This window comes from Mobula hypostoma, chromosome 5 (assembly GCF_963921235.1).
Source record: "Mobula hypostoma chromosome 5, sMobHyp1.1, whole genome shotgun sequence".
In the NCBI taxonomy this organism is placed as follows: Eukaryota; Metazoa; Chordata; class Chondrichthyes; order Myliobatiformes; family Myliobatidae; genus Mobula; species Mobula hypostoma.
This window is the reverse complement of record NC_086101.1, coordinates 3259903-3287336: the sequence shown is the minus strand read 5'-3', so window position 1 is coordinate 3287336 and position 27434 is coordinate 3259903. Positions and strand designations below refer to the sequence as shown.

Here is a 27434-nt window from a genome sequence, read left to right as displayed (position 1 = left end):
AACCTTTAAATGCCTGCCATTGCATATCCACCGTCAATCCTTGAAGTGTCATTTGCCAGTCTATCTTAGCTAATTCATGTCTCATACCTTCAAAGTTACCCCTCTTTAAGTTCAGAACCTTTGTTTCTGAATTAACTACGTCACTCTCCATGTTAATGAAGAATTCCACCATATTATGGTCACTCTTACCCAAGGGGCCTCTCACGACAAGATCGCTAATTAACCCTTCCTCATTGCTCAAAACCCAGTCCAGAATAGCCTGCTCTCTAGTCGGTTCCTCGACATGTTGGTTCAAAAAACCATCCCGCATACATTCCAAGAAATCCTCTTCCTCAGCACCTTTACCAATTTGATGCAGTGTATATTTGGACTTTCAGAAGGTCTTTGACAAGGTGCCACTCATGAGGCTGCTTATCAAGTTATGAGCCCATGGTATTACAGGAAAATTACTGGCATGGCTAGAGCATTGGCTGATTGGTAGGAGGCAGCGAGTGGGAATGAAAGGATCCTTTCCTGGTGGGCTGCCAGTGACTAGTGGTGTTCCACAGGGGTCTCTGTGTTGGGACCACTTCTTTTGATGCTGTATATCAATGATTTAGATGATGGATGGATTGCTTTGTTGCCAAGTTTGCAGATGATATGAAGATTGGTGGAGAGGGAGGTAGTGTTGAGGAAACAGGTAGGATGCAGAAGGACTTCGACAGATTTGGAGAATGGGCAAGAAAGTGGCAAATGAAATACAATGTTGGAAAATGCATGGTCATGCATTTTATTAGTAGATATAAATGTGCAGACTATTTTCTAAACGGGGAGAAAATCCAAAAATCTGAGATGCAGAGGGACTTGGGAATCCTTGTGCAGATCACCCTAAAGGTTAACTTGCAGGTAGAGTCAGTGGTGATGAGGAAGGCAAATGCAATGGTAGCGTTCATTTCATAAGGTCCAGAACACAAGAGCAGGGATGTAATGCTGAGGCTTTATAAAGGCACTGGTGAAGCCTCACCTTCACACAGTTTTGGGCTGCTCATCTCAGAAAAGATGTGCTGGCATTGGAGAGGGTCCAGGGGAGATTCACAAGGATGATTCCAGAAATGAAAGGGTTATCATACGAGGAACATTTAATGGCCCTGGGTCTGGTTCTCACTGGAATTTTGAAGGATTGGGGGTGGGGGTGATGCAGGTCTCAGTGAAACCTTTCGAATATTGAAATGCCCAGACAGAGTAGATATGAAAAGGATGTTTCCCATGCTGGTAGAGTCAAGGACAAGAGGGCACAGTCTCGGGATAGAGGGGCATCCACTCAAAACAGATGTGGAGAAATTTCTTTAGCTGGAGAATGGTGAATTTATGGAATTTGTTACCACGGGCAACCATGGAGGGCAGGTCGTTGAGTGTATTTAAAATATAGAAAATAGAAAATAGGTGCAGGAGTAGGCCATTCGGCCCTTCGAGTCTGCACTGCCATTTATTATGATCATGGCTGATCCTCCAACTCAGAACCCCGCCCCAGCCTTCCCTCCATACCCCCTGACCCCCGTAGCCACAAGGGCCATATCTAACTCCCTCTTAAATATAGCCAATGAACTGGCCTCAACTGTTTCCTGTGGCAGAGAATTCCACAGATTCACCACTCTCTGTGTGAAGAAGTTTTTCCTAATCTCGGTCCTAAAAGGCTTCCCCTCTATCCTCAAACTGTGGCCCCTCGTTCTGGACTTCCCCAACATCGGGAACAATCTTCCTGCATCTAGCCTGTCCAATCCCTTTAGGATCTTATACGTTTCAATCAGATCCCCCCTCAATCTTCTAAATTCCAACGAGTACAAGCCCAGTTCATCCAGTCTTTCTTCATATGAAAGTCCTGCCATCCCAGGAATCAATCTGGTGAACCTTCTTTGTACTCCCTCTATGGCAAGGATGTCTTTCCTCAGATTAGGGGACCAAAACTGCACACAATACTCCAGGTGTGGTCTCACCAAGGCCTTATACGACTGCAGTAGTACCTCCCTGCTCCTGTACTCGAATCCTCTCGCTATAAATGCCAGCATACCATTCGCCTTTTTCACCGCCTGCTGTACCTGCATGCCCACTTTCAATGACTGGTGTATAATGACACCCAGGTCTCGTTGCACCTCCCCTTTTCCTAATCGGCACCATTCAGATAATAATCTGTTTTCCTATTTTTGCCACCAAAGTGGATAACTTCACATTTATCCACATTAAATTGCATCTGCTATGAATTTGCCCACTCACCCAACCTATCCAAGTCACCCTGCATCCTCTTAGCATCCTCCTCACAGCTAACACTGCCACCCAGCTTCGTGTCATCCGCAAACTTGGAGATGCTGCATTTAATTCCCTCATCCAAGTCATTAATATATATTGTAAACAACTGGGGTCCCAGCACTGAGCCTTGCGGTACCCCACTAGTCACCGCCTGCCATTCTGAAAAGGTCCCGTTTATTCCCACTCTTTGCTTCCTGTCTGCTAACCAATTCTCCACCCACACCAATACCTTACCCCCAATACTGTGTGCTTTAAGTTTGCACACTAATCTCCTGTGTGGGACCTTGTCAAAAGCCTTTTGAAAATCCAAATATACCACATCCACTGGTTCTCCCCTATCCACTCTACTAGTTACATCCTCAAAAAATTCTATGAGATTCGTCAGACATGATTTTCCTTTCACAAATCCATGCTGACTTTGTCCGATCATTTCACCGCTTTCCAAATGTGCTGTTATCACATCCTTGATAACTGACTCCAGCAGTTTCCCCATCACCGACGTTAGGCTAACCGGTCTATAATTCCCGGTTTCTCTCTCCCTCCTTTTTTAAAAAGTGGAGTTACATTAGCCACCCTCCAATCCTCAGGAACTAGTCCAGAATCTAAAGAGTTTTGAAAAATTATCACTAATGCATCCACTATTTCTTGGGCTACTTCCTTAAGCACTCTAGGATGCAGACCATCTGGCCCTGGGGATTTATCTGCCTTCAATCCCTTCAATTTACCTAACACCACTTCCCTACTAACATGTATTTCGCTCAGTTCCTCCATCCCACTGGACCCTCTGTCCCCTACTATTTCTGGAAGATTATTTATGTCCTCCTTAGTGAAGACAGAACCAAAGTAATTATTCAATTGGTCTGCCATGTCCTTGCTCCCCATAATCAATTCACCTTAAGGTGGACGTTGATAGGTTCTCGTTTGGACACAGCATCAAAGGTAATGGGGAGAAGGCCAGGGAGTGTGGCTGAGGAGGAGTAAATAGGGATCGGGCATGATTGAATGGCAGAGCAGACTTGATGGGCCAAATGGCCTAATTCTTATGGTTTAATTCAGTATTTCGTAGATGCAACTTTGTCAGCAATTACAACCTTGAGTCTGTGTGGATAGGTCTCTAAAAACGCAAACAACAGGAATTCTGCAGATGCTGGAAATTCAAGCAACACACATCAAAGTTGCTGGTGAACGCAGCAGGCCAGGCAGCATCTGTAGGAAGAGGTACAGTCAACGTTTCAGGCCGAGACCCTTTGTCAGGACTAACTGAAGGAAGAGTTAGTAAGAGATTTGAAAGTTGGAGGGAGAGGGGGAGATCCAAAATGTTAGGAAAAGACAGGAGGGGGAGGGATGGAGCCAAGAGCTGGACAGGTGATAGGCAAAAGGGATACGAGAGGATCATGGGACAGGAGGCCCAGGAAGAAAGACGGGGGGGGGAACCCAGAGGATGGGCAAGGGGTATATTCAGAGGGACAGAGGGAGAAAAAGGACAGAGAGAGAGAAAGAATGTGTGTATAAAAATAAGTAACAGATGGGGTACGAGGGGGAGGTGGGGCATCAGCGGAACTTAGAGAAGTCGATGTTCATGCCATCAGGTTGGAGGCTACCCAGACGGAATATAAGGTGTTGTTCCTCCAACCTGAGTGTGGCTTCATCTTTACAGTAGAGGAGGCCGTGGATAGACAAGTCAGAATGGGAAGGGGATGTGGAATTAAAATGTGTGGTTACTGGGAGATCCTGCTTTCTCTGGCGGACAGAGTGTAGGTGTTCAGCAAAGCGGTCTCCCAGTCTGCGTCGGGTCTCGCCAATATATAGAAGGCCACATCGGGAGCACCGGACGCAGTATATCACCCCAGCCGACTCACAGGTGAAGTGTTGCCTCACCTGGAAGGACTGTTTGGGGCCCTGAATGGTGGTAAGGGAGGAAGTGTAAGGGCATGTGTAGCATGGATAGGTCTCTGTCAGCTTTGCACATCTGGACACTGCAAGTTTTTTTGTAGACACTGTAAGTACTTCTCAAGACATGGACCAATTAAAGATAGTCAGCATGGCTTCATGCATGGCAGGTCATGTCTAACCAACTCTGAGTGTTGAGGTAGTTACCTGGAAAGTGGATGTTGTCTACATGGACATTAGTAAGGCATTTGACAAGGTCCCACATGGAGGTTGGTCAAAAAGGTTCAGTCACTTGGTATTCAGGATGAGGTAGTAAATTGGATTAGACATTGGTTTTGTGGGGGAACCCAGAGGGTGGTAGTAGATGGTTGTCTCTCTGACTGGAGGCCTGTGACTAGTGGTGCACCGCAGGGATTGGTGCTGGGTCATTTGTTGTTTGTTATCTATATCAATGATTTGGATGAAAATGTGATTAACGGGATCAGCAAATTTGCAGATGATACCAAGACTGGGGCTGTAGTGGACAGTGAGGAAGTCCATCATGGCTTGCAGAGGGATCTGCGTCTGCTGGAAAAATGGGCTGAAAAATAGCAGACGGAATTTAATGCAGACGAGTGTGAGGTGTTGCACTTCAGTAGGACCAACTAGGGTAGGTCTTGCACCGTGAACGGTAGGGCATTGATATTCCTGGATATGGGATTACAGTCTATAATTTGTTAAAAATGGCATCGCATGTAGATAGGGTCATAAAGAAAGCTTTCAGCACTTTGGCCTTCATAAATCATTGTACTGAGTACAGGAGATGGGATGTTATGTTGAGGTTGTTTAAGACGTAGGTGAGGCCTAATTTGGAGTATTGTTTGCAGTTTTGGTCACCTGCCTAGAGGAAAGATGTAAATAAGGTTGGAAGAATGCGGGGAAAATTTACAAGGATGTTGCCGGGTCTAGTGGACCCGAGTTATAAGGAAAGATTCAATAGTTTAGGACTGTACTCTTCAGAATGTAGAAGACTGAGAGGAGATTTGACAGAAGTATACAAAATTACGAGGGGTATAGTTAGGGTGAAGGCAAACAGGCTTTTTCCACTGAGGTTGGGTGAGACTACGGCCAGAGGTCATGGGTAAAGGGTGAAAGGTGAGAAGTTTAAGGGGGACATGAGGGAAACGTCTTCACTCAGAGGGTCATGAGAGTGTGGAGTGAGCTGCCAGACGAGTGGTGCATGAGAATGTTTAAGAGAAGTTTGGATGGGTACATGGTCAGAGGGTTATGGTACCAGTAAATGTCGATGGGAGTAGGCAGTTTAGATGGTTTCAGCCTGGACAATATGGGCCAAAAGGCCTGTTTCTGTGCTGCACCCTTATGACTCTAGTCAGGCTGAACTGCATACAGTCTGATCACCCTCTGTAGGAAGGACCTGGAGGCTTTGGAGAGGGTGCAGGTTTACCAGGATGCCGCCTGGATTAGAGGGCATGTGCTCTAACGAGAGGCTGGACCAACCTGAGATGTTTTCTGTGGAGCGGCAGAGACTGAGGGGAGATCTGAGAGAGGTTTATATGATTGTCAGAGGGACGGATAGAGCAGGCAGACAGTATCCGTTTCCCAGGGTTGAAATGTCTCATACCAGGGGCATGCATTGATGGTGAGAGGGTGTAATTCCAAAGAAGATGCGAGAGGCAAGTTTTATTTTTAGAAACACAGAGCGTGGTGGCTGCTTGGGGTGGTGGTAGGGGCAGAAACGTGTAGGTAGGCACATGGCTGAGAGGAAAATGGAGGGATATGGACATTGTGTCGGCAGAAGAGATTTAACTGGTGTGGCACAAACATTGATTTAAGGCTGAGCAGAGGCCGACCGTCATGTTGGGCAGTTAGGGCTGCCCATGTTGTCTGCCATTCAGTGAGAAGTCCCGGGGCTCGGGAGTGGTGGGTGGGTAAGCTGGATCCAGGGCTGGGAAGATTGAGTCCATGGCTCACCTTCTCTGTGACGAGGATCTCTCCCGCTTTCCCCTCCTTTCGCTGCTCGGTGACCTGGCTCGGGATTCCTGGCTTGTGTTGGGGCTGAATTAACTTCTGCAGCAAGAGATGGGAGGGGAGGGGAGAATAAGACAGGATTAGAAACAGGGCAACGCTGGGCTGCTCCAAAGCAGCTCCCCCCCCCCACCAAATACCCCACTCCTCACAGGGTGTAGGGGGCACAGAGACATGGAGAGTGTGGGGACCAGAGGGGGGCATTACAGAGACAGAGAGGGGTACAGAGTTGGGGGGGGTCACAGAGACAGAAAGGGGTGCAGAGTTGAGGGGTCACTGAGACAGAGGGGTAAGGAGTTTGGAAGGGATCACAGAGGCGGGGAGGGGTGCGGAGACAGGAAGGCGTTACAGAGTCAGAGGTACGATGGGTTGTGGAGGCCAGAGGCGGTCACAGGGACGAGGAAGGGTGCAGAAGCCAGAGGACAATACAGAAACGGCAGAGTGTGGGGTCATGGAGATGGGGAGGGGACATAGAGACAGGGAAGTGTGTGGAGGCCGGGAGGAGGGGGGGGAGTCACAGAGATGGGGAGGGCTGTGGAGGCTGGGGGGGGTCACAGAGATGGGGAGGGGTGGGGCGGCTGGGGGGGTCACAGAGATGGGGAGGGGTGTGCAGGCTGGGGGGGTCACAGACAGGGAGGGGTGGGGTGGCTGGGGGGGTCACAGAGATGGGAAGGGGTGTGCAGGCTGGGGGGTCACAGACAGGGAGGGGTGCGGAGGCTGGGGGGTCACAGAGATGGGCTGGGGTGCGGAGGGTGGGGGGTTCACAGAGACAGGGAGGGGTGTGGAGGCTGGGGGGGTCACAGAGATGGGAAGGGGTGTGGAGGCTGGGGGGTCACAGACAGGGAGGGGTGCGGAGGCTGGGGGGGTCACAGAGATGGGGTGGGGTGCGGAGGGTGGGGGGTTCACAGAGACAGGGAGGGGTGTGGAGGCTGGGGGGTTCACAGAGACAGGGAGGGGTGTGGAGGCTGGGGGGGGTCACAGAGACGGGGAGGGGTGTGGAGGCTGGGGGGGGTCACAGAGACGGGGAGGGGTGTGGAGGCTGGGGGGCATTAGAGACAGGGAGGGATGTAGGTCCAGGGGGCTTTCCAGAGATGGGGAGGGCTGTGGGGGCTGAGGGGATCACAGAGATGGGGACGAGTGTAGAGTCTTCAGGAGGGGGGGGTCACAGAGATGGTGTGGGGTGTAGGGAAGTTGGGGTTCACAGACACAGGGAGAGTTTTTGGGTCTAACTGGAGTGACCATTGGAAACCGAACAGCTACTCCTCCGCCCTCACCTTCCCAGCCCCTGCTCCCCATTTAACCCATCCCTCCCTACCCGCTGCCCCACTTCTCAACCTCTGCCTCTCCAAGATCAGTTTGATCCATTACCTCGAGGTTGAATGGCCGGTACTCGTCCCACACATCCAGCTCACTCTCTTCATCTCCTGTGTAGCTGAGCCTTTGCCTCGGGGTGTCCAAACCACTCGCCGTCCGCCCGGCGCCACCCCTGACTAGGACTGGGATCCTGCTGTGCAGCGGGGCCCGGACAGGCCGGTAGGTGGCGCCCTCCAGCTGCCGGGCCAGGTCAGCCAGAGTCTGCTCAGGGCTGGGCCCGGCCCAGTCCTCAGACCAGGCCCCACCGTTGCTGCCCACGTCCGAGTCGGAACCGGAGCCCCAGGCCGAGCAGCTGGCTGCTCCCAGCGAGGAGGTGGACAGGGAGCGGGCCACTGGCAGTGGGCGGCTGAGCCAGGGGGAGCCCGCACGGCTGACTGGGGAGAGGTCGACACCCGCCAGCTCGCCGATGGACTTGCTGCGGGGAAAGTTGCCGGTGGCCAGGGCGCGGGCCAGCCGGCGCGGGACCGGGCACACGGCGTCGTACTCGTAATCGGATACGCGGAAGGCGCTGCACCCGAGGCAGCGGCGGTCCGGGCAGGAGCAGTGGCCCGGTTCGGCTTCACTGCCCTCCGCCCAGCACTCGTACCCGGCCAGGCTCATGTCGTCCTGCAACAACGACGCGTAGTCCCGCTCAGCCAGCTCCCGGTCTCCCGAATCGCCGGCCGGGCCCGCGCGCGGGGACCGGCCGTGCAGGCGGCGCAGGAGCCCGGCCAGGCGCCCCCTCTCGGTCAGCAGCCGGCGCACCCTCTCCACGGAGAGCGCCTGCACGCGGGCGATGACGCCGTCGAAGCGGTGTAGCCTCTCCAGCACCGCAGCGCACTTGCCGCACAGGAACTCGCTCTCGCCGTCTCCGCGGCAGAGCCGGCGGCCCAGCACGTGGGACAGCACCACCCGTAGGTCCACCGGGGCCCGGGCGCTGAAGATCCATCGCCTCTGGTTGCCCTTCAGCTCGGCGCCGCAAATGCGGCAGATGTCGTTCATCGCTCAGCGGCCCCTCACCTGCGAGAAGGGGTGTGGAGAGAGGCGTTAACATCTGAGCCAAGGTACCCCGCAGGCAGCAGGCGGAACAACGGTGCAACGTGTAGAGTTACTGTGTTAGAACATTACAGCATGGTACAGGCCCTTCAGCCCACAATGTTCTGCTGACCCTTTAACCTACTCAAAGATCGACGTAACCCTTCCCTCCCTGTGGTTAGGCTGGGTTACCGGGTCTGCACAGATCAGGGGGCCAGAAGGCCCTGTTCTGTGATGTATCTTGAAATAAAATTCAAAAATTTAAAATAATCTATTTTAAGATCAATATAAACAAGGAAACAAAAAGTTTGTTCAGATACATAAAGAGCGAAAGAAAGGTGAGAATGGATATTAGATCCCTGGAAACGATGCTGGAGAGGTAGTAATGGGGAGGAGGTGGGTAAGGAGATGGTGGTGGAATTAATTAAGTATTTTCCATCGGTCTTCACTGTGGAAGACACTAGTAGGATCTTGGATAGTGTTGGGGGAAGAAATGAGGACAGTTGCAACTAGAAATTACGGAGGCATTAGTAATGATCTTTCAAGAATCTCTAGATTCTGCCATGGTTCTGGAGGATTGGAAAATTGCAAATGTCGCCCCACTCTTCAAAAAGGGAGAGAGGCAGAAGAAAGGAAACTATAGGCCATTTATTCCAACCTCAGTGGCTGGGAAGATGTTGGAGTCTATTATTAAGGGTGAGATTTTGGGGTACATGGAGGTACATGATAAAACTGGTTTGCTCAAGGTCATGGTTTGCTCAAAGGAAAATCTTGCCTGACAAATATGTTGGAATTCTTTGAAGAAGTAACAATCAGAATAGATGAAGGATAGTCAGTTGATGTTATGTATTGGGTTGTCAGAAGGCCTTTGACAAGATGCTACCCACGAGGCTGCTTAGCAAGATAAGAGCCCATGGTACTACAGGAAAGATATCATGCATAGAGCACTGGCTGATTGGCAGGAGGCAAAGAGGCAAAAGGACCCTTTTCTGATTGGCTGCCAGTGACTAGTGGTGTTCCGCAGGGGTCTGCGTGGGGACCACTTCTTCTTGCGTTGTTTGTCAATAATCTGGCTCTTTGGCCAAGTATGCGGACGATAGGAAGAATGGTGGAGGGACAGGTAGTGTTGAGGAAGCAGGGAGGCTGCAGAGGAGGACTGAGACAGATGAGGAGAATGTGCAAAGAAGTGGCAAATGGAACAGCATCAGGAAGTGTATGGTCATGTGCTTCGATAGAAGGAATAAAATGGGGAGAAAATTCAAAACTCCGAGGTGCAAAGAGACTTGAGAGTCCTCGTGCAGGACTTGGGAGTGCCCTGAAGATTAATTTGCAGTTTGAGTTGGCGGTGAGGAAGGCGAATATAATGTTTAATATTAATTTTGAGAGGACTGGAATATGAAAACAAGCATGCAATGGTGAGCCTTTCTGAGGTATTGGTGAGGCTTCCCTCCCTTGGAGTATTGTGAGCAGTGCTGGACCCCTCATCTAGAAAATAATGTGCTGACATTTGTTCCTCCGGTTTAAGATGGTGCTGGTGAACTTCTGCGATTTCTGCTGGTGTCTAACGAAACAAAGGAAACAACTTTGCTCATCTCACTTTTTCTGCCAAACAATAAGCGCAAGTAAAGTCTGTAACTTTCCTTTGGACTTGAAGGCAATCCGATGTGGTAGAGCTGAGGCGAGTCGAGGAGGGCCTGAGGCTCCATTGATTTTGGTGCCGAGCCAAATTGGAAAGGTCGGGTACAGGCTGAACCAGGGCGGAGAGGTCCAGGCACCTGAGCAGGTCGGGCCGACTGAACCTGAAGTTCGGATGGTGATTTAAGTGCTGGGCTGAATGGAGGAGGTGGAGTCCTGGCCCCAGAGCACTTAGAGGCAATTGAACCCAGTGTTTGCATGCCTATTCAGGCGGTGAGCAGATTTAAAAGGTCAGGGTGCCTGGGCCTGAGGCGAGGGATGGGCTGATCCAGCTCAATGCTCCACAACACTTACTCAGCTGAGCGCTGAACTATGCTAAACCACGGTGCTCTAACTTCAGTTCAGGATGCTGTTTGATTGTGGTTAGTGTTTGCATGATTTGGCTTTCTTCTCTCTGCACATTGGGTGTTCGATAGTCTTTTTTTAATGGGTTCTTTGGGGTTTCTTTGTTTAGCAGCTGCCCGTAAGGAGAGGAATCTCATTATTGTATACGTACTTTGATAATAAATGTACTTTGAACTAAGAATGGAGAAGATTGAGGTGGTTTGATTGAGGTTTTTACAAAATTATGAGGGGTATAGGTGGGGTAAATGCCACTATTCCACTGAGGTTGGGTGAGACTACAAGTAGAGGTCATGGGTCAGGGGTTAAAGGTGAAAAGTTTAAGGCTTAAGGTACTTAAGGTTTAAGTATGAGGCTAAAGAGTTTCACTCAGAGGGAAGAAGAAGCTGCTGACACAAGTGGTGGATGCTATTTTGATTTCACGTTTAAGGGACGTTTCGACAGGGACATGGATGAGGTTTGGAGGGCACCAGTCCTGGAGCAGGGATGGTCGGCAAAGCACTGAGGCTGGATGAGAATAGAACCAGGGGTCATAGGTTGAGGGCAAAAGGAGAAATATTTCAGGGGAACTTCCTCATTCGCAGAGCAGCACGAGTGTGGAATGAGTTGCCAGTGCAAGTGCTGGATGTGGCTTTGATTTCAATATTTAGGAGTCGCTCGGATAGGTGTATGGGTAGGCGGGGTATAGGGGGCTTTGGTCTGGGTGCAGATCAATGGGAATAACAGTTTGCCAGGGACTAGACGGGGCAAACGGGCTGTTTCTGTGCTCTATGACTCTATTGGGTTTACACTTTGTAGTCTGCTCGTGCTGCCCCTACTCTGTAAGTTTGTTCTGCGTTCTGTTACTGCTTTTCTTTTGTGCAACCTCAATGTATTATTGTAATTAATTGAATTTCAGTGTACACCCCTCTGCACCTCTGATGTTTGAACCTTCTCCCCATTTAGATAATAGTCCACACTATTCTTCCTTTTACCAAAATGCATTATCATACATTCCCCAACACTATATTCCATCTGCCACTTTTTTGTCCATTCTTCCAAACTTGTCCTGCTGCAATTGTATTGCTTTCTCTGCACTACATACCCCTCCACCTATCTTCGTATCATCTGCAGACTTTGCCACAAAGCCATCAATTCCATTATTGAAATCAGTGACAAACAATGTGAAAAGTAGTTGTCCCAATATTGGACCCTGGGGAACACCACTAGTCACCAGAAGCCAACCAGAAAAGGCCTCTTTTATTCCTATTTGCTGCCTCCTGCCTGTCAGCCATTCCACTATCCATGCCAGCATCTTTCCTGTAACTCCATGGGATTTTATCTTGTTACACAGCCTCATGTGTGGCACCATATCAAATGCCTTCTGAAAATCTAAGTAAATGACATCCACTGCCTCTCCTTTGTCCACCCTGCTTGTTACTTCCTCGAAGAACTCTAACTCTGATTTGTCAGGCAAGATTTCCCTTGACAGACACCATGCTGACTTTGAGTTATTTTATCATTAGTCTCCAAGTACTCCAAAACCTCATCTTTAATAATGGAGTCCAACACTTTCCCAACCACTGAGGCTAGGCCAACTGGCCTTTCACTTCCTCTCTTGTGCCTTCCTTCTTAAAGGGTTTGCAATTTTTTGCAATTTGCAATTTTTCCACTCCACTGGGACCATGCCAGAATCAAGTGATTCTTGAAAGATCATGACCAATTATTTCTTCAGCAACCTCTCTCAGGACTCTGGGATGTAGTCCATCTGGTCCAGGTGACCTAAGACCTTTGAGTTTGCCTAGCACTCTTTCCTTTGTAATAGCAATGGCACTCACTCCTGCTCCCTGACACTCACAGACTTCTGGCACACTGCTGGTGTCTTCCACAGTGAGGACTGATACAAAGTACCCATTAAGTTCATCTGCCATTTCTTTGTCCCCCATTACTACCTCACCAGCATCATGTTCCAGTGGTCCAATTCTCAGCTCCCTTTTACACATTATATTACTGAAAACACTTAGTATCCTGCTGTACATTACTGGCTAGTTTGCTCTCGGATTACATCTTTTCCCTTCTTCGAGCCTTTTTAGTTGCCTTTTGCTGGATTTTAAAAGCTACTGACTCATCCAAATTCCCGCTTACTTTTGAAACCTTATATGCCTTTTCCTTTGACTTTTATGCAGTCCTGAACTTTCCTTGTCAGCCACGATTGTCTACCCCTGCCATTTGAAGACAACTTCTTCTGTGGGACATATCTTTCCTGCACCTTGTAAACTATTCCCAGAAATTTCAGCCATCTCGGTTTTGCTGTCATCCCCACTAGTATCCTCCTCCAATCCACCTGGGCAAACTCCTCTCTCATGTCTCTGTAAGTCCCTTTATTCCATTGCGATACTGATACATCTGACGTGTGCTTCTCCCTCTCAAATTGCAGTACAAATTCAATCATATTATGATCACTACCTAAGGTTCCTTTACAGTCAGCTCCCTAATAAGATCTGGGTTATTACACAACACCCAGTCTAAAACGGCCTTTCCCCGAGTAGGCTCAAGCACAAGCTGCTCTGAAAAGCCATCGTAGGCATTCAACAAATCCCCTCTCTTGTGATCCGATGCCAGCCTGATTTTCCCAATCCTCTTGCATATTGAAGTCCTCCATTACAATTGTGTCATTACCCTTATTACACGCCTTTTCCAGCTCCCTTTGCAAACTCAACCCCACACCTTGGCTATTATTTGGAGGCCTACATATGATTGCCATAATAATTTAATTCTAACCCTTGCAGTTTCTAACTCCACCCCACAAAGAATCAACATCTGACCATATGTCACCTCTTTCTAAAGATGTAATTCCTTCCTTTACCAGCAGAGCCACACTCCCGCCTACACCTTCCTGCCTGTCCTTTCAATACAAAGTATACCCTTTGATGTTAAACTCCCAATTATTATCCATGGATAAAGGGAGGATAAGAAGCTGGGCCTATTGTCCTTGGGGTAGGGGGAGGGTGGGTGTCTGGGTCTATTGGCCCTGGGGTAGGGGGGAGGATGAGAGTCTGGGTCTATTGTCCCTGGGTAGGGGAGGGTGAGAGTCTGGGCCTATTGCCCCCGGGGTAGGGGAGGGTGAGAGTCTGGGTCTATTCTCCCCAGGGTAGGGGGAGGATGAGAGTCTGGGTCTATTGTCCCTGGGGTAGGGGGGAGGATGAGAGTCTGGGTCTATTGTCCCTGGGGTAGGGGAGGGTGAGAGTCTGGGCCTATTGCCCCCGGGGTAGGGGAGGGTGAGAGTCTGGGTCTATTCTCCCCGGGGTAGGGGAGTATCATTGAGGTATATAAATTTGTGAGGTAGATGGGCTGACTGAAGGAAACTTTTGTCCTGTATCAAAGGAAAATATAAACTAGAGGACATTCGACTGGCCCTCCATTAGTTAGATCTGACCATCCTCACTGTCTACGTGAAACACAAACCAGGGCAGTATGATATGGAGAGCAGGCTGCTCCCCCCTCCACACAGCAGATAAATCCAGAGGAACATCAGTGACCAATACTGTCCAGCTCCAGCAGAATCTCAGGAGTTGCCAGTCAGCATTGAACTCAACGCAGGACCGCCTTCGGGACTCCAGTTCAGGATTGTTCCTCAAGGCTTACTCCCAAAGCCTTCCCTGGGAGTGGGCATGGCCGCAAGGCAGCGGAGGCTTGAGATCAGAGTTTCCCTTCTCCTAGATTAGCTGCCTACCACGCCTGCCTGAAGTGACTGGTTTGAAGATGCCAGAAACCTACCTTTGCCCGTTCCGTCAGTAAAAATTATTCCACTTGGCTTGGTAGCTGAACCAAACATGAAGATCAGGAGCTAGACTTGGTCGCCAGAGGCTATTTGAGAGAGACAGACCTTTGGGAGCATTTAATAGGTAGTGGGAGCCCACCCCCACTCTGCGGCTATGGCAGTGTTAAGGAACCAAGGGTTTGGAGGAAAAGAAAAAGTGTCAGAGAGGATCTGAGGGGCACCTTCTTCACCCAGAGAGTGGGGAGGTGGAGACTGTCAGCATCCGGGGTAGAAAAGTCAAAGAGGGCATGCAACGAAACCCAATTTCCTTCGGGATCAATAAAGTATTATCTATCTATCTATCACTTTACGTGGGAGTGGGGGTCTTCTCTGTGATTCCATCGAGACTGACGCATTATCCCTCTCAATCCCATTCTCTTGCCTTCTCTCCGTAACCTTTGACAGCCTGAATAACTAAGGACCTGTCAACTTCTACTCTAAGCAATCCCAACGACTTGGCCTCCACAGACTTCCGTGGCAATGAACTCCACAATATCCAATGTTGTGGAGAGATGTGGAGTGGAAATTGAAACAAAATCATTCTACATTGGGACAGTTCAGATTATAATTTTGATAGTATTAAAGTTGACACAACTCTCTAATTGACCTGACTGGGCAGGCAGAAGAGATTAGCTTCAGTCTGGCATCATGTTCAGCACAGTCATTGTGGGCCAAAGGGCCTTTTCCGATACTAGAACAGCACAGGCCACTCAACCCATGAGTTTGTGCTGTTCCTGATTTACACTGAATGGCCTCCTCTCTATCCCTTCATACGTGTCCGTCTAAATGCTTCTCAGCTCCACCAAACTGACTGCTTCCACCACTACCCTGGTAACCCAATCCAGGCACCCACTGTACCACTCTGCAGAAAAAAAAAACTTCCCTCTAACTTTAAAAACATGGCCTCTGGTGTCTGACGTTCCCACCCTGGAGAAAATATTCTGACTGTCTAACCTAGCGATGCCTCTCATTGTTTAAAAAATATATAAACTGTGCACACAAAATGCCGGCAGAACTCAGCGGGTCAGGCAGCATCTACGAAAATGAGTAAACAGCCAACGTTTTGGGCCGAGACCCTTCATCAGGACTGGAAAGGAAGTGGGGAAGATGCCAGTATAAGAAAACTGGGGGAGGGGAAAGAGGACAAGTTAGAAGGTGATAGAACAGGTGATTCTAGTGGAGGGTAGCCTGCAACCTGATGGCATGAACATTGATTTTTCCCAACGCCCGTTATTTACCCCCTCTCCCTTTCCTCGCCTTCAATTCCCCAGTCTGGCCTCGTACCTCTTCTCCTTACCTGCCTATCACTTCTCCCCGATGCCCTATCTCCTTACCTTTCACCCAGCTGTCTACGTGATAAACAAACCAGGGCAGTCTGATATGGAGAGCAAGCCCACGCCCATGTAGCTGAATCCCCCTCCAGACGGCTGATAAATCCTCAGAGACCAATACTGTTCAGCACAGGAGTTGCCAGTCAGCATTGAAATCAAGACTCAATCACCTAGGCTATGTGCATGAGGGCATTTCAGTTACTGTGCGGCCGTACACACACACACACACACACACACAACTTGGAGGGAACAGTGTCAGGCAGCATCTATGCGGAGGATAGACAGTTGACATTCCGGATTGAGAACCTTTATTGGGACCGTAAAGGGGAAAAAGCAAGAAAAAGAAAGTGAGCAGAGGGTAAGGAGGACAAGGTCGAAGGTGAGAGGTGAAGACGGGTGGCTGGGGGAGGGAGACAGCTGGGAGGTGATTGGTGGAAAAGGCAAAGGTCTGGACAAGAAGCAACCTGGTAGGAGAAAAAGACGGAGAGGAGAGTGGACGATGGGGGAAGGGAGGGAGAGGAGAGTGGACGATGGGGGAAAGGGAAGGAGAGGAGAGTGGACCATGGGGGAAGGGGAAGGAGAGGAGAGTGGACGATGGGAGAAAGGGAAGGAGAGGAGAGTGGACCATGGGAGAAGGGGAAGGAGAGGAGAGTGGACGATGGGAGAAGGGGAAGGAGAGGAGAGTGGACGATGGGAGAAGGGGAAGGAGAGGAGAGTGGACGATGGGAGAAGGGGAAGGAGAGGAGAGTGGACGATGGGGGAAAGGGAAGGAGAGGAGAGTGGACGATGGGAGAAAGGGACGGAGAGGAGATTGGACGATGGGGGAAGGGGAAGGAGAGGAGAGTGGACGATGGGAGAAAGGGAAGGAGAGGAGAGTGGACGATGGGAGAAGGGGAAGGAGAGGAGAGTGGACGATGGGAGAAGGGGAAGGAGAGGAGAGTGGACGATGGGAGAAGGGGAAGGAGAGGAGAGTGGACGATGGGAGAAGGGGAAGGAGAGGAGAGTGGACGATGGGAGAAAGGGACGGAGAGGAGAGTGGACGATGGGGGAAGGGGAAGGAGAGGAGAGTGGACGATGGGAGAAAGGGAAGGAGAGGAGAGTGGACGATGGGAGAAGGGGAAGGAGAGGAGAGTGGACGATGGGAGAAAGGGAAGGAGAGGAGAGTGGACGATGGGAGAAAGGGAAGGAGAGGAGAGTGGACGATGGGAGAAAGGGAAGGAGAGGAGAGTGGACGATGGGAGAAAGGGAAGGAGAGGAGAGTGGACGATGGGAGAAAGGGACGGAGAGGAGAGTGGACGATGGGAGAAAGGGAAGGAGAGGAGAGTGGACGATGGGAGAAGGGGAAGGAGAGGAGAGTGGACCATGGGAGAAGGGGAAGGAGAGGAGAGTGGACGATGGGAGAAAGGGAAGGAGAGGAGAGTGGATGATGGGAGAAAGGGAAGGAGAGGAGAGTGGACGATGGGAGAAGGGGAAGGAGAGGAGAGTGGACGATGGGAGAAGGGGAAGGAGAGGAGAGTGGACGATGGGGGAAAGGGAAGGAGAGGAGAGTGGACGATGGGAGAAAGGGACGGAGAGGAGATTGGACGATGGGGGAAGGGGAAGGAGAGGAGAGTGGACGATGGGAGAAAGGGAAGGAGAGGAGAGTGGACGATGGGAGAAGGGGAAGGAGAGGAGAGTGGACGATGGGAGAAGGGGAAGGAGAGGAGAGTGGACGATGGGAGAAGGGGAAGGAGAGGAGAGTGGACGATGGGAGAAGGGGAAGGAGAGGAGAGTGGACGATGGGAGAAAGGGACGGAGAGGAGAGTGGACGATGGGGGAAGGGGAAGGAGAGGAGAGTGGACGATGGGAGAAAGGGAAGGAGAGGAGAGTGGACGATGGGAGAAGGGGAAGGAGAGGAGAGTGGACGATGGGAGAAAGGGAAGGAGAGGAGAGTGGACGATGGGAGAAAGGGAAGGAAAGGAGAGTGGACGATGGGAGAAAGGGAAGGAGAGGAGAGTGGACGATGGGAGAAAGGGAAGGAGAGGAGAGTGGACGATGGGAGAAAGGGACGGAGAGGAGAGTGGACGATGGGAGAAAGGGAAGGAGAGGAGAGTGGACGATGGGAGAAGGGGAAGGAGAGGAGAGTGGACAATGGGAGAAGGGGAAGGAGAGGAGAGTGGACGATGGGAGAAAGGGAAGGAGAGGAGAGTGGATGATGGGAGAAAGGGAAGGAGAGGAGAGTGGACGATGGGAGAAGGGGAAGGAGAGGAGAGTGGACCATGGGAGAAGGGGAAGGAGAGGAGAGTGGACCATGGGAGAAGGGGAAGGAGAGGAGAGTGGACCATGGGAGAAGGGGAAGGAGAGGAGAGTGGACGATGGGAGAAAGGGAAGGAGAGGAGAGTGGACGATGGGAGAAGGGGAAGGAGAGGAGAGTGGACGATGGGAGAAAGGGAAGGAGAGGAGAGTGGACGATGGGAGAAGGGGAAGGAGAGGAGAGTGGACCATGGGAGAAGGGGAAGGAGAGGAGAGTGGACCATGGGAGAAGGGGAAGGAGAGGAGAGTGGACCATGGGAGAAGGGGAAGGAGAGGAGAGTGGACCATGGGAGAAGGGGAAGGAGAGGAGAGTGGACGATGGGAGAAAGGGAAGGAGAGGAGAGTGGACGATGGGAGAAAGGGAAGGAGAGGAGAGTGGACGATGGGAGAAAGGGAAGGAGAGGAGAGTGGACGATGGGAGAAGGGGAAGGAGAGGAGAGTGGACAATGGGAGAAGGGGAAGGAGAGGAGAGTGGACGATGGGAGAAAGGGAAGGAGAGGAGAGTGGACGATGGGAGAAGGGGAAGGAGAGGAGAGTGGACAATGGGAGAAGGGGAAGGAGAGGAGAGTGGACGATGGGAGAAAGGGAAGGAGAGGAGAGTGGACGATGGGAGAAGGGGAAGGAGAGGAGAGTGGACGATGGGAGAAAGGGAAGGAGAGGAGAGTGGACGATGGGAGAAGGGGAAGGAGAGGAGAGTGGACCATGGGAGAAGGGGAAGGAGAGGAGAGTGGACCATGGGAGAAGGGGAAGGAGAGGAGAGTGGACCATGGGAGAAGGGGAAGGAGAGGAGAGTGGACGATGGGAGAAAGGGAAGGAGAGGAGAGTGGACGATGGGAGAAAGGGAAGGAGAGGAGAGTGGACGATGGGAGAAGGGGAAGGAGAGGATAGTGGACGATGGGAGAAGGGGAAGGAGAGGAGAGTGGACGATGGGAGAAAGGGAAGGAGAGGAGAGTGGACGATGGGAGAAAGGGAAGGAGAGGAGAGTGGACGATGGGAGAAGGGGAAGGAGAGGAGAGTGGACAATGGGAGAAGGGGAAGGAGAGGAGAGTGGACGATGGGAGAAAGGGAAGGAGAGGAGAGTGGATGATGGGAGAAAGGGAAGGAGAGGAGAGTGGACGATGGGAGAAGGGGAAGGAGAGGAGAGTGGACCATGGGAGAAGGGGAAGGAGAGGAGAGTGGACCATGGGAGAAGGGGAAGGAGAGGAGAGTGGACCATGGGAGAAGGGGAAGGAGAGGAGAGTGGATGGGAGAAAGGGAAGGAGAGGAGAGTGGACGATGGGAGAAGGGGAAGGAGAGGAGAGTGGACGATGGGAGAAAGGGAAGGAGAGGAGAGTGGACGATGGGAGAAGGGGAAGGAGAGGAGAGTGGACGATGGGAGAAGGGGAAGGAGAGGAGAGTGGACCATGGGAGAAGGGGAAGGAGAGGAGAGTGGACCATGGGAGAAGGGGAAGGAGAGGAGAGTGGACGATGGGAGAAAGGGACGGAGAGGAGAGTGGACGATGGGGGAAGGGGAAGGAGAGGAGAGTGGACGATGGGAGAAAGGGAAGGAGAGGAGAGTGGACGATGGGAGAAGGGGAAGGAGAGGAGAGTGGACGATGGGAGAAAGGGAAGGAGAGGAGAGTGGACGATGGGAGAAAGGGAAGGAGAGGAGAGTGGACGATGGGAGAAAGGGAAGGAGAGGAGAGTGGACGATGGGAGAAAGGGAAGGAGAGGAGAGTGGACGATGGGAGAAAGGGAAGGAGAGGAGAGTGGACGATGGGAGAAAGGGACGGAGAGGAGAGTGGACGATGGGAGAAAGGGAAGGAGAGGAGAGTGGACGATGGGAGAAGGGGAAGGAGAGGAGAGTGGACAATGGGAGAAGGGGAAGGAGAGGAGAGTGGACGATGGGAGAAAGGGAAGGAGAGGAGAGTGGATGATGGGAGAAAGGGAAGGAGAGGAGAGTGGACGATGGGAGAAGGGGAAGGAGAGGAGAGTGGACCATGGGAGAAGGGGAAGGAGAGGAGAGTGGACCATGGGAGAAGGGGAAGGAGAGGAGAGTGGACCATGGGAGAAGGGGAAGGAGAGGAGAGTGGACGATGGGAGAAAGGGAAGGAGAGGAGAGTGGACGATGGGAGAAGGGGAAGGAGAGGAGAGTGGACGATGGGAGAAAGGGAAGGAGAGGAGAGTGGACGATGGGAGAAGGGGAAGGAGAGGAGAGTGGACCATGGGAGAAGGGGAAGGAGAGGAGAGTGGACCATGGGAGAAGGGGAAGGAGAGGAGAGTGGACCATGGGAGAAGGGGAAGGAGAGGAGAGTGGACCATGGGAGAAGGGGAAGGAGAGGAGAGTGGACGATGGGAGAAAGGGAAGGAGAGGAGAGTGGACGATGGGAGAAAGGGAAGGAGAGGAGAGTGGACGATGGGAGAAAGGGAAGGAGAGGAGAGTGGACGATGGGAGAAGGGGAAGGAGAGGAGAGTGGACAATGGGAGAAGGGGAAGGAGAGGAGAGTGGACGATGGGAGAAAGGGAAGGAGAGGAGAGTGGACGATGGGAGAAGGGGAAGGAGAGGAGAGTGGACAATGGGAGAAGGGGAAGGAGAGGAGAGTGGACGATGGGAGAAAGGGAAGGAGAGGAGAGTGGACGATGGGAGAAGGGGAAGGAGAGGAGAGTGGACGATGGGAGAAAGGGAAGGAGAGGAGAGTGGACGATGGGAGAAGGGGAAGGAGAGGAGAGTGGACCATGGGAGAAGGGGAAGGAGAGGAGAGTGGACCATGGGAGAAGGGGAAGGAGAGGAGAGTGGACCATGGGAGAAGGGGAAGGAGAGGAGAGTGGACGATGGGAGAAAGGGAAGGAGAGGAGAGTGGACGATGGGAGAAAGGGAAGGAGAGGAGAGTGGACGATGGGAGAAGGGGAAGGAGAGGATAGTGGACGATGGGAGAAGGGGAAGGAGAGGAGAGTGGACGATGGGAGAAAGGGAAGGAGAGGAGAGTGGACGATGGGAGAAAGGGAAGGAGAGGAGAGTGGACGATGGGAGAAGGGGAAGGAGAGGAGAGTGGACAATGGGAGAAGGGGAAGGAGAGGAGAGTGGACGATGGGAGAAAGGGAAGGAGAGGAGAGTGGATGATGGGAGAAAGGGAAGGAGAGGAGAGTGGACGATGGGAGAAGGGGAAGGAGAGGAGAGTGGACCATGGGAGAAGGGGAAGGAGAGGAGAGTGGACCATGGGAGAAGGGGAAGGAGAGGAGAGTGGACCATGGGAGAAGGGGAAGGAGAGGAGAGTGGATGGGAGAAAGGGAAGGAGAGGAGAGTGGACGATGGGAGAAGGGGAAGGAGAGGAGAGTGGACGATGGGAGAAAGGGAAGGAGAGGAGAGTGGACGATGGGAGAAGGGGAAGGAGAGGAGAGTGGACCATGGGAGAAGGGGAAGGAGAGGAGAGTGGACCATGGGAGAAGGGGAAGGAGAGGAGAGTGGACCATGGGAGAAGGGGAAGGAGAGGAGAGTGGACCATGGGAGAAGGGGAAGGAGAGGAGAGTGGACGATGGGAGAAAGGGAAGGAGAGGAGAGTGGACGATGGGAGAAAGGGAAGGAGAGGAGAGTGGACGATGGGAGAAAGGGAAGGAGAGGAGAGTGGACGATGGGAGAAGGGGAAGGAGAGGAGAGTGGACAATGGGAGAAGGGGAAGGAGAGGAGAGTGGACGATGGGAGAAAGGGAAGGAGAGGAGAGTGGACGATGGGAGAAGGGGAAGGAGAGGAGAGTGGACAATGGGAGAAGGGGAAGGAGAGGAGAGTGGACGATGGGAGAAAGGGAAGGAGAGGAGAGTGGACGATGGGAGAAGGGGAAGGAGAGGAGAGTGGACGATGGGAGAAAGGGAAGGAGAGGAGAGTGGACGATGGGAGAAGGGGAAGGAGAGGAGAGTGGACCATGGGAGAAGGGGAAGGAGAGGAGAGTGGACCATGGGAGAAGGGGAAGGAGAGGAGAGTGGACGATGGGAGAAAGGGAAGGAGAGGAGAGTGGACGATGGGAGAAAGGGAAGGAGAGGAGAGTGGACGATGGGAGAAGGGGAAGGAGAGGAGAGTGGACAATGGGAGAAGGGGAAGGAGAGGAGAGTGGACGATGGGAGAAAGGGAAGGAGAGGAGAGTGGATGATGGGAGAAAGGGAAGGAGAGGAGAGTGGACGATGGGAGAAGGGGAAGGAGAGGAGAGTGGACCATGGGAGAAGGGGAAGGAGAGGAGAGTGGACCATGGGAGAAGGGGAAGGAGAGGAGAGTGGACCATGGGAGAAGGGGAAGGAGAGGAGAGTGGATGGGAGAAAGGGAAGGAGAGGAGAGTGGACGATGGGAGAAGGGGAAGGAGAGGAGAGTGGACGATGGGAGAAAGGGAAGGAGAGGAGAGTGGACGATGGGAGAAGGGGAAGGAGAGGAGAGTGGACGATGGGAGAAGGGGAAGGAGAGGAGAGTGGACCATGGGAGAAGGGGAAGGAGAGGAGAGTGGACCATGGGAGAAGGGGAAGGAGAGGAGAGTGGACGATGGGAGAAAGGGACGGAGAGGAGAGTGGACGATGGGGGAAGGGGAAGGAGAGGAGAGTGGACGATGGGAGAAAGGGAAGGAGAGGAGAGTGGACGATGGGAGAAGGGGAAGGAGAGGAGAGTGGACGATGGGAGAAAGGGAAGGAGAGGAGAGTGGACGATGGGAGAAAGGGAAGGAGAGGAGAGTGGACGATGGGAGAAAGGGAAGGAGAGGAGAGTGGACGATGGGAGAAAGGGAAGGAGAGGAGAGTGGACGATGGGAGAAAGGGAAGGAGAGGAGAGTGGACGATGGGAGAAAGGGACGGAGAGGAGAGTGGACGATGGGAGAAAGGGAAGGAGAGGAGAGTGGACGATGGGAGAAGGGGAAGGAGAGGAGAGTGGACAATGGGAGAAGGGGAAGGAGAGGAGAGTGGACGATGGGAGAAAGGGAAGGAGAGGAGAGTGGATGATGGGAGAAAGGGAAGGAGAGGAGAGTGGACGATGGGAGAAGGGGAAGGAGAGGAGAGTGGACCATGGGAGAAGGGGAAGGAGAGGAGAGTGGACCATGGGAGAAGGGGAAGGAGAGGAGAGTGGACCATGGGAGAAGGGGAAGGAGAGGAGAGTGGACGATGGGAGAAAGGGAAGGAGAGGAGAGTGGACGATGGGAGAAGGGGAAGGAGAGGAGAGTGGACGATGGGAGAAAGGGAAGGAGAGGAGAGTGGACGATGGGAGAAGGGGAAGGAGAGGAGAGTGGACCATGGGAGAAGGGGAAGGAGAGGAGAGTGGACCATGGGAGAAGGGGAAGGAGAGGAGAGTGGACCATGGGAGAAGGGGAAGGAGAGGAGAGTGGACCATGGGAGAAGGGGAAGGAGAGGAGAGTGGACGATGGGAGAAAGGGAAGGAGAGGAGAGTGGACGATGGGAGAAAGGGAAGGAGAGGAGAGTGGACGATGGGAGAAAGGGAAGGAGAGGAGAGTGGACGATGGGAGAAGGGGAAGGAGAGGAGAGTGGACAATGGGAGAAGGGGAAGGAGAGGAGAGTGGACGATGGGAGAAAGGGAAGGAGAGGAGAGTGGACGATGGGAGAAGGGGAAGGAGAGGAGAGTGGACAATGGGAGAAGGGGAAGGAGAGGAGAGTGGACGATGGGAGAAAGGGAAGGAGAGGAGAGTGGACGATGGGAGAAGGGGAAGGAGAGGAGAGTGGACGATGGGAGAAAGGGAAGGAGAGGAGAGTGGACGATGGGAGAAGGGGAAGGAGAGGAGAGTGGACCATGGGAGAAGGGGAAGGAGAGGAGAGTGGACCATGGGAGAAGGGGAAGGAGAGGAGAGTGGACCATGGGAGAAGGGGAAGGAGAGGAGAGTGGACGATGGGAGAAAGGGAAGGAGAGGAGAGTGGACGATGGGAGAAAGGGAAGGAGAGGAGAGTGGACGATGGGAGAAGGGGAAGGAGAGGATAGTGGACGATGGGAGAAGGGGAAGGAGAGGAGAGTGGACGATGGGAGAAAGGGAAGGAGAGGAGAGTGGACGATGGGAGAAAGGGAAGGAGAGGAGAGTGGACGATGGGAGAAGGGGAAGGAGAGGAGAGTGGACAATGGGAGAAGGGGAAGGAGAGGAGAGTGGACGATGGGAGAAAGGGAAGGAGAGGAGAGTGGATGATGGGAGAAAGGGAAGGAGAGGAGAGTGGACGATGGGAGAAGGGGAAGGAGAGGAGAGTGGACCATGGGAGAAGGGGAAGGAGAGGAGAGTGGACCATGGGAGAAGGGGAAGGAGAGGAGAGTGGACCATGGGAGAAGGGGAAGGAGAGGAGAGTGGATGGGAGAAAGGGAAGGAGAGGAGAGTGGACGATGGGAGAAGGGGAAGGAGAGGAGAGTGGACGATGGGAGAAAGGGAAGGAGAGGAGAGTGGACGATGGGAGAAGGGGAAGGAGAGGAGAGTGGACCATGGGAGAAGGGGAAGGAGAGGAGAGTGGACCATGGGAGAAGGGGAAGGAGAGGAGAGTGGACCATGGGAGAAGGGGAAGGAGAGGAGAGTGGACCATGGGAGAAGGGGAAGGAGAGGAGAGTGGACGATGGGAGAAAGGGAAGGAGAGGAGAGTGGACGATGGGAGAAAGGGAAGGAGAGGAGAGTGGACGATGGGAGAAAGGGAAGGAGAGGAGAGTGGACGATGGGAGAAGGGGAAGGAGAGGAGAGTGGACAATGGGAGAAGGGGAAGGAGAGGAGAGTGGACGATGGGAGAAAGGGAAGGAGAGGAGAGTGGACGATGGGAGAAGGGGAAGGAGAGGAGAGTGGACAATGGGAGAAGGGGAAGGAGAGGAGAGTGGACGATGGGAGAAAGGGAAGGAGAGGAGAGTGGACGATGGGAGAAGGGGAAGGAGAGGAGAGTGGACGATGGGAGAAAGGGAAGGAGAGGAGAGTGGACGATGGGAGAAGGGGAAGGAGAGGAGAGTGGACCATGGGAGAAGGGGAAGGAGAGGAGAGTGGACCATGGGAGAAGGGGAAGGAGAGGAGAGTGGACCATGGGAGAAGGGGAAGGAGAGGAGAGTGGACGATGGGAGAAAGGGAAGGAGAGGAGAGTGGACGATGGGAGAAAGGGAAGGAGAGGAGAGTGGACGATGGGAGAAGGGGAAGGAGAGGATAGTGGACGATGGGAGAAGGGGAAGGAGAGGAGAGTGGACGATGGGAGAAAGGGAAGGAGAGGAGAGTGGACCATGGGAGAAGGGGAAGGAGAGGAGAGTGGACCATGGGAGAAGGGGAAGGAGAGGAGAGTGGACGATGGGAGAAAGGGAAGGAGAGGAGAGTGGACGATGGGGGAAGGGGAAGGAGAGGAGAGTGGACGATGGGAGAAAGGGAAGGAGAGGAGAGTGGACGATGGGAGAAAGGGAAGGAGAGGAGAGTGGACGATGGGAGAAGGGGAAGGAGAGGAGAGTGGACGATGGGAGAAAGGGAAGGAGAAGAGAGTGGACGATGGGAGAAAGGGAAGGAGAGGAGAGTGGAAGATGGGAGAAAGGGAAGGAGAGGAGAGTGGACGATGGGAGAAGGGGAAGGAGAGGAGAGTGGACGATGGGAGAAAGGGAAGGAGAGGAGAGTGGACGATGGGAGAAAGGGAAGGAGAGGAGAGTGGACGATGGGAGAAAGGGAAGGAGAGGAGAGTGGACGATGGGGGAAGGGGAAGGAGAGGAGAGTGGACGATGGGGGAAGGGGAAGGAGAGGAGATTGGACGATGGGAGAAAGGGAAGGAGAGTTGAGTGGACGATGGGAGAAAGGGACGGAGAGGAGAGTGGACGATGGGGGAAAGGGAAGGAGAGGAGAGTGGATGATGGGAGAATGGGAAGGAGGAAGGACACTGGGGGAGATGGTAGAAAGGTGAGGAGAAGGGAAGAGGCCAGAGGGGAAATGAAGAACAGGAAAGTGGGAGGAGGAAAAATTACTGGAAGTCGGAGAAATCAATGTTCATGCCATCAGGTTGGAGGAAACCCAGACAGATTTCCAGCAGCTGCAAAATCTCTTGTGTTTGGTGGTTGGTGCGTGGAACGCACTGCCTGAGTCAGTGGTGGAGGCAGATACACTAGTGAAGTTTAAGAGACTACTAGACAGGTATATGGAGGAATCTAAGGTGGGGGCTTATATGGGAGGCAGGGTTTGAGGGTCGTCACAACATTGTGGGCTGAAGGGCCTGTACTGTGCTGTACTGTTCTATGTTCTATGTTTATAAACTGTGTTGTACTGGAAAGTATTCCTGAGAAAGTGCAGCAAGGTGACTAACAGAATTTTAGAGGTGTCTGGCCAGCAGTTGGGATCACCCAGATATGGTGGGCAACCATCGTGCAGGCAGATGGGAATAATACGGTGATAGCATGGACGAGTTGGGCCGAATTGCCTGTTACTCTGATTAAAATCCAGTTGGGATAAATTCCAGCTGTCAGACACGTTGCCAGTCTGTTCAAACCACCTCATTCCCTCCGTGACCTCACTGGCTGTGAGACGGAGGGGTGGCGGCAGGTGAGCTCCGCACTACCGGGGCGCAGTGACTTCGAGTTCCGGGGCCCGGAGAACTCGCGGAAAGTATCCTCGCACCGGGGATATGCCCCGATTCGTCACCTAAACGCTCGGGAAGGGGGTTGCGGAAGCGGCGCCGCTGCCGGATTCACCCGCCCGTCATCCCCACGGTGGCGGTGGACGGGCGCCGGTCCGAGACCGTCCGCAGCTGCCGGGTCCAGTGAACCCGGTACCCAACACCAGGCGACCGGCCACTGCCCGGCAATCCCGCGGTCAGGAATCATTGCACCTACCCTCCCGTCCCCGGTCACCGAGTTTCCGCACTCTCACCTGAGCAGGTGATCTACCGTTGGCGGGCGGCCGAATCGGCCCGGGCGTGTGGTGTCGTCGGCGGGAGGAACTGATGTGGGATCCCTGTCCCTCCCTCGGCAGCCAGGTGCACCCTACACTGTTCAAACATCGACTGGGGTGGAGGGCGAGTACGAACCCGTGACTAATAGCTGTGGAGCGGCGGAGGCGGAGCGCACACCTGCACATCACATGCCAGGGCCGCGCTTCCTCGCCACCCCTCCCCCAGCCGCGGGCAGGGCGCTCCCTCTGCACCCCTCCTCCGGCCGCTGGGTGTCCCAGCCCCCCCGGCGGTGGATCGTCTTAACAAAGCGATCCCTCCTGTCGGTGGGCGATGGCGGAGTAGATCTGGAGGAGAGGCAAGGGGGAAGCGGGGCGATTCTTTACCATTCAAGAAACGGAATTTTAAAACTGCCACGCGGATTTTTTTTGAGTCGGCGTGTAAAACAAGCCAAAGAAAGGAAACCGGCCCTTCGGCCCAGCTACTCCATGCTCTGCTAATTCCCTTTGCCGGCATTTGGCCCGTATGGTATACAGAATAGTACAGCACAGTACAGGCCCTTCGGC

The 27434-nt window shown here is 53.0% G+C and overlaps 1 protein-coding gene across 2 annotated transcripts in view; it reads right to left on the bottom strand.

Moving 5' to 3' along the window:
• The window catches only part of si:ch73-95l15.5 (uncharacterized), a 50632-nt gene extending 23614 nt beyond the window's left edge, over positions 1-27018 (bottom strand). For both annotated transcript variants that reach the window (XM_063047881.1, XM_063047880.1), the window contains exons 1-3: positions 26850-27018; positions 7567-8571; positions 6145-6240 (exon numbers count right to left, since the gene is read on the bottom strand). In XM_063047881.1, the coding sequence (XP_062903951.1) occupies positions 6145-6240; positions 7567-8553 (1083 nt within the window). In that variant the 5' untranslated portion in view covers positions 8554-8571; positions 26850-27018. The remainder of the gene's footprint in view (positions 1-6144; positions 6241-7566; positions 8572-26849) is intronic.
• Between the last annotated feature and the right edge of the window lie 416 nt (positions 27019-27434).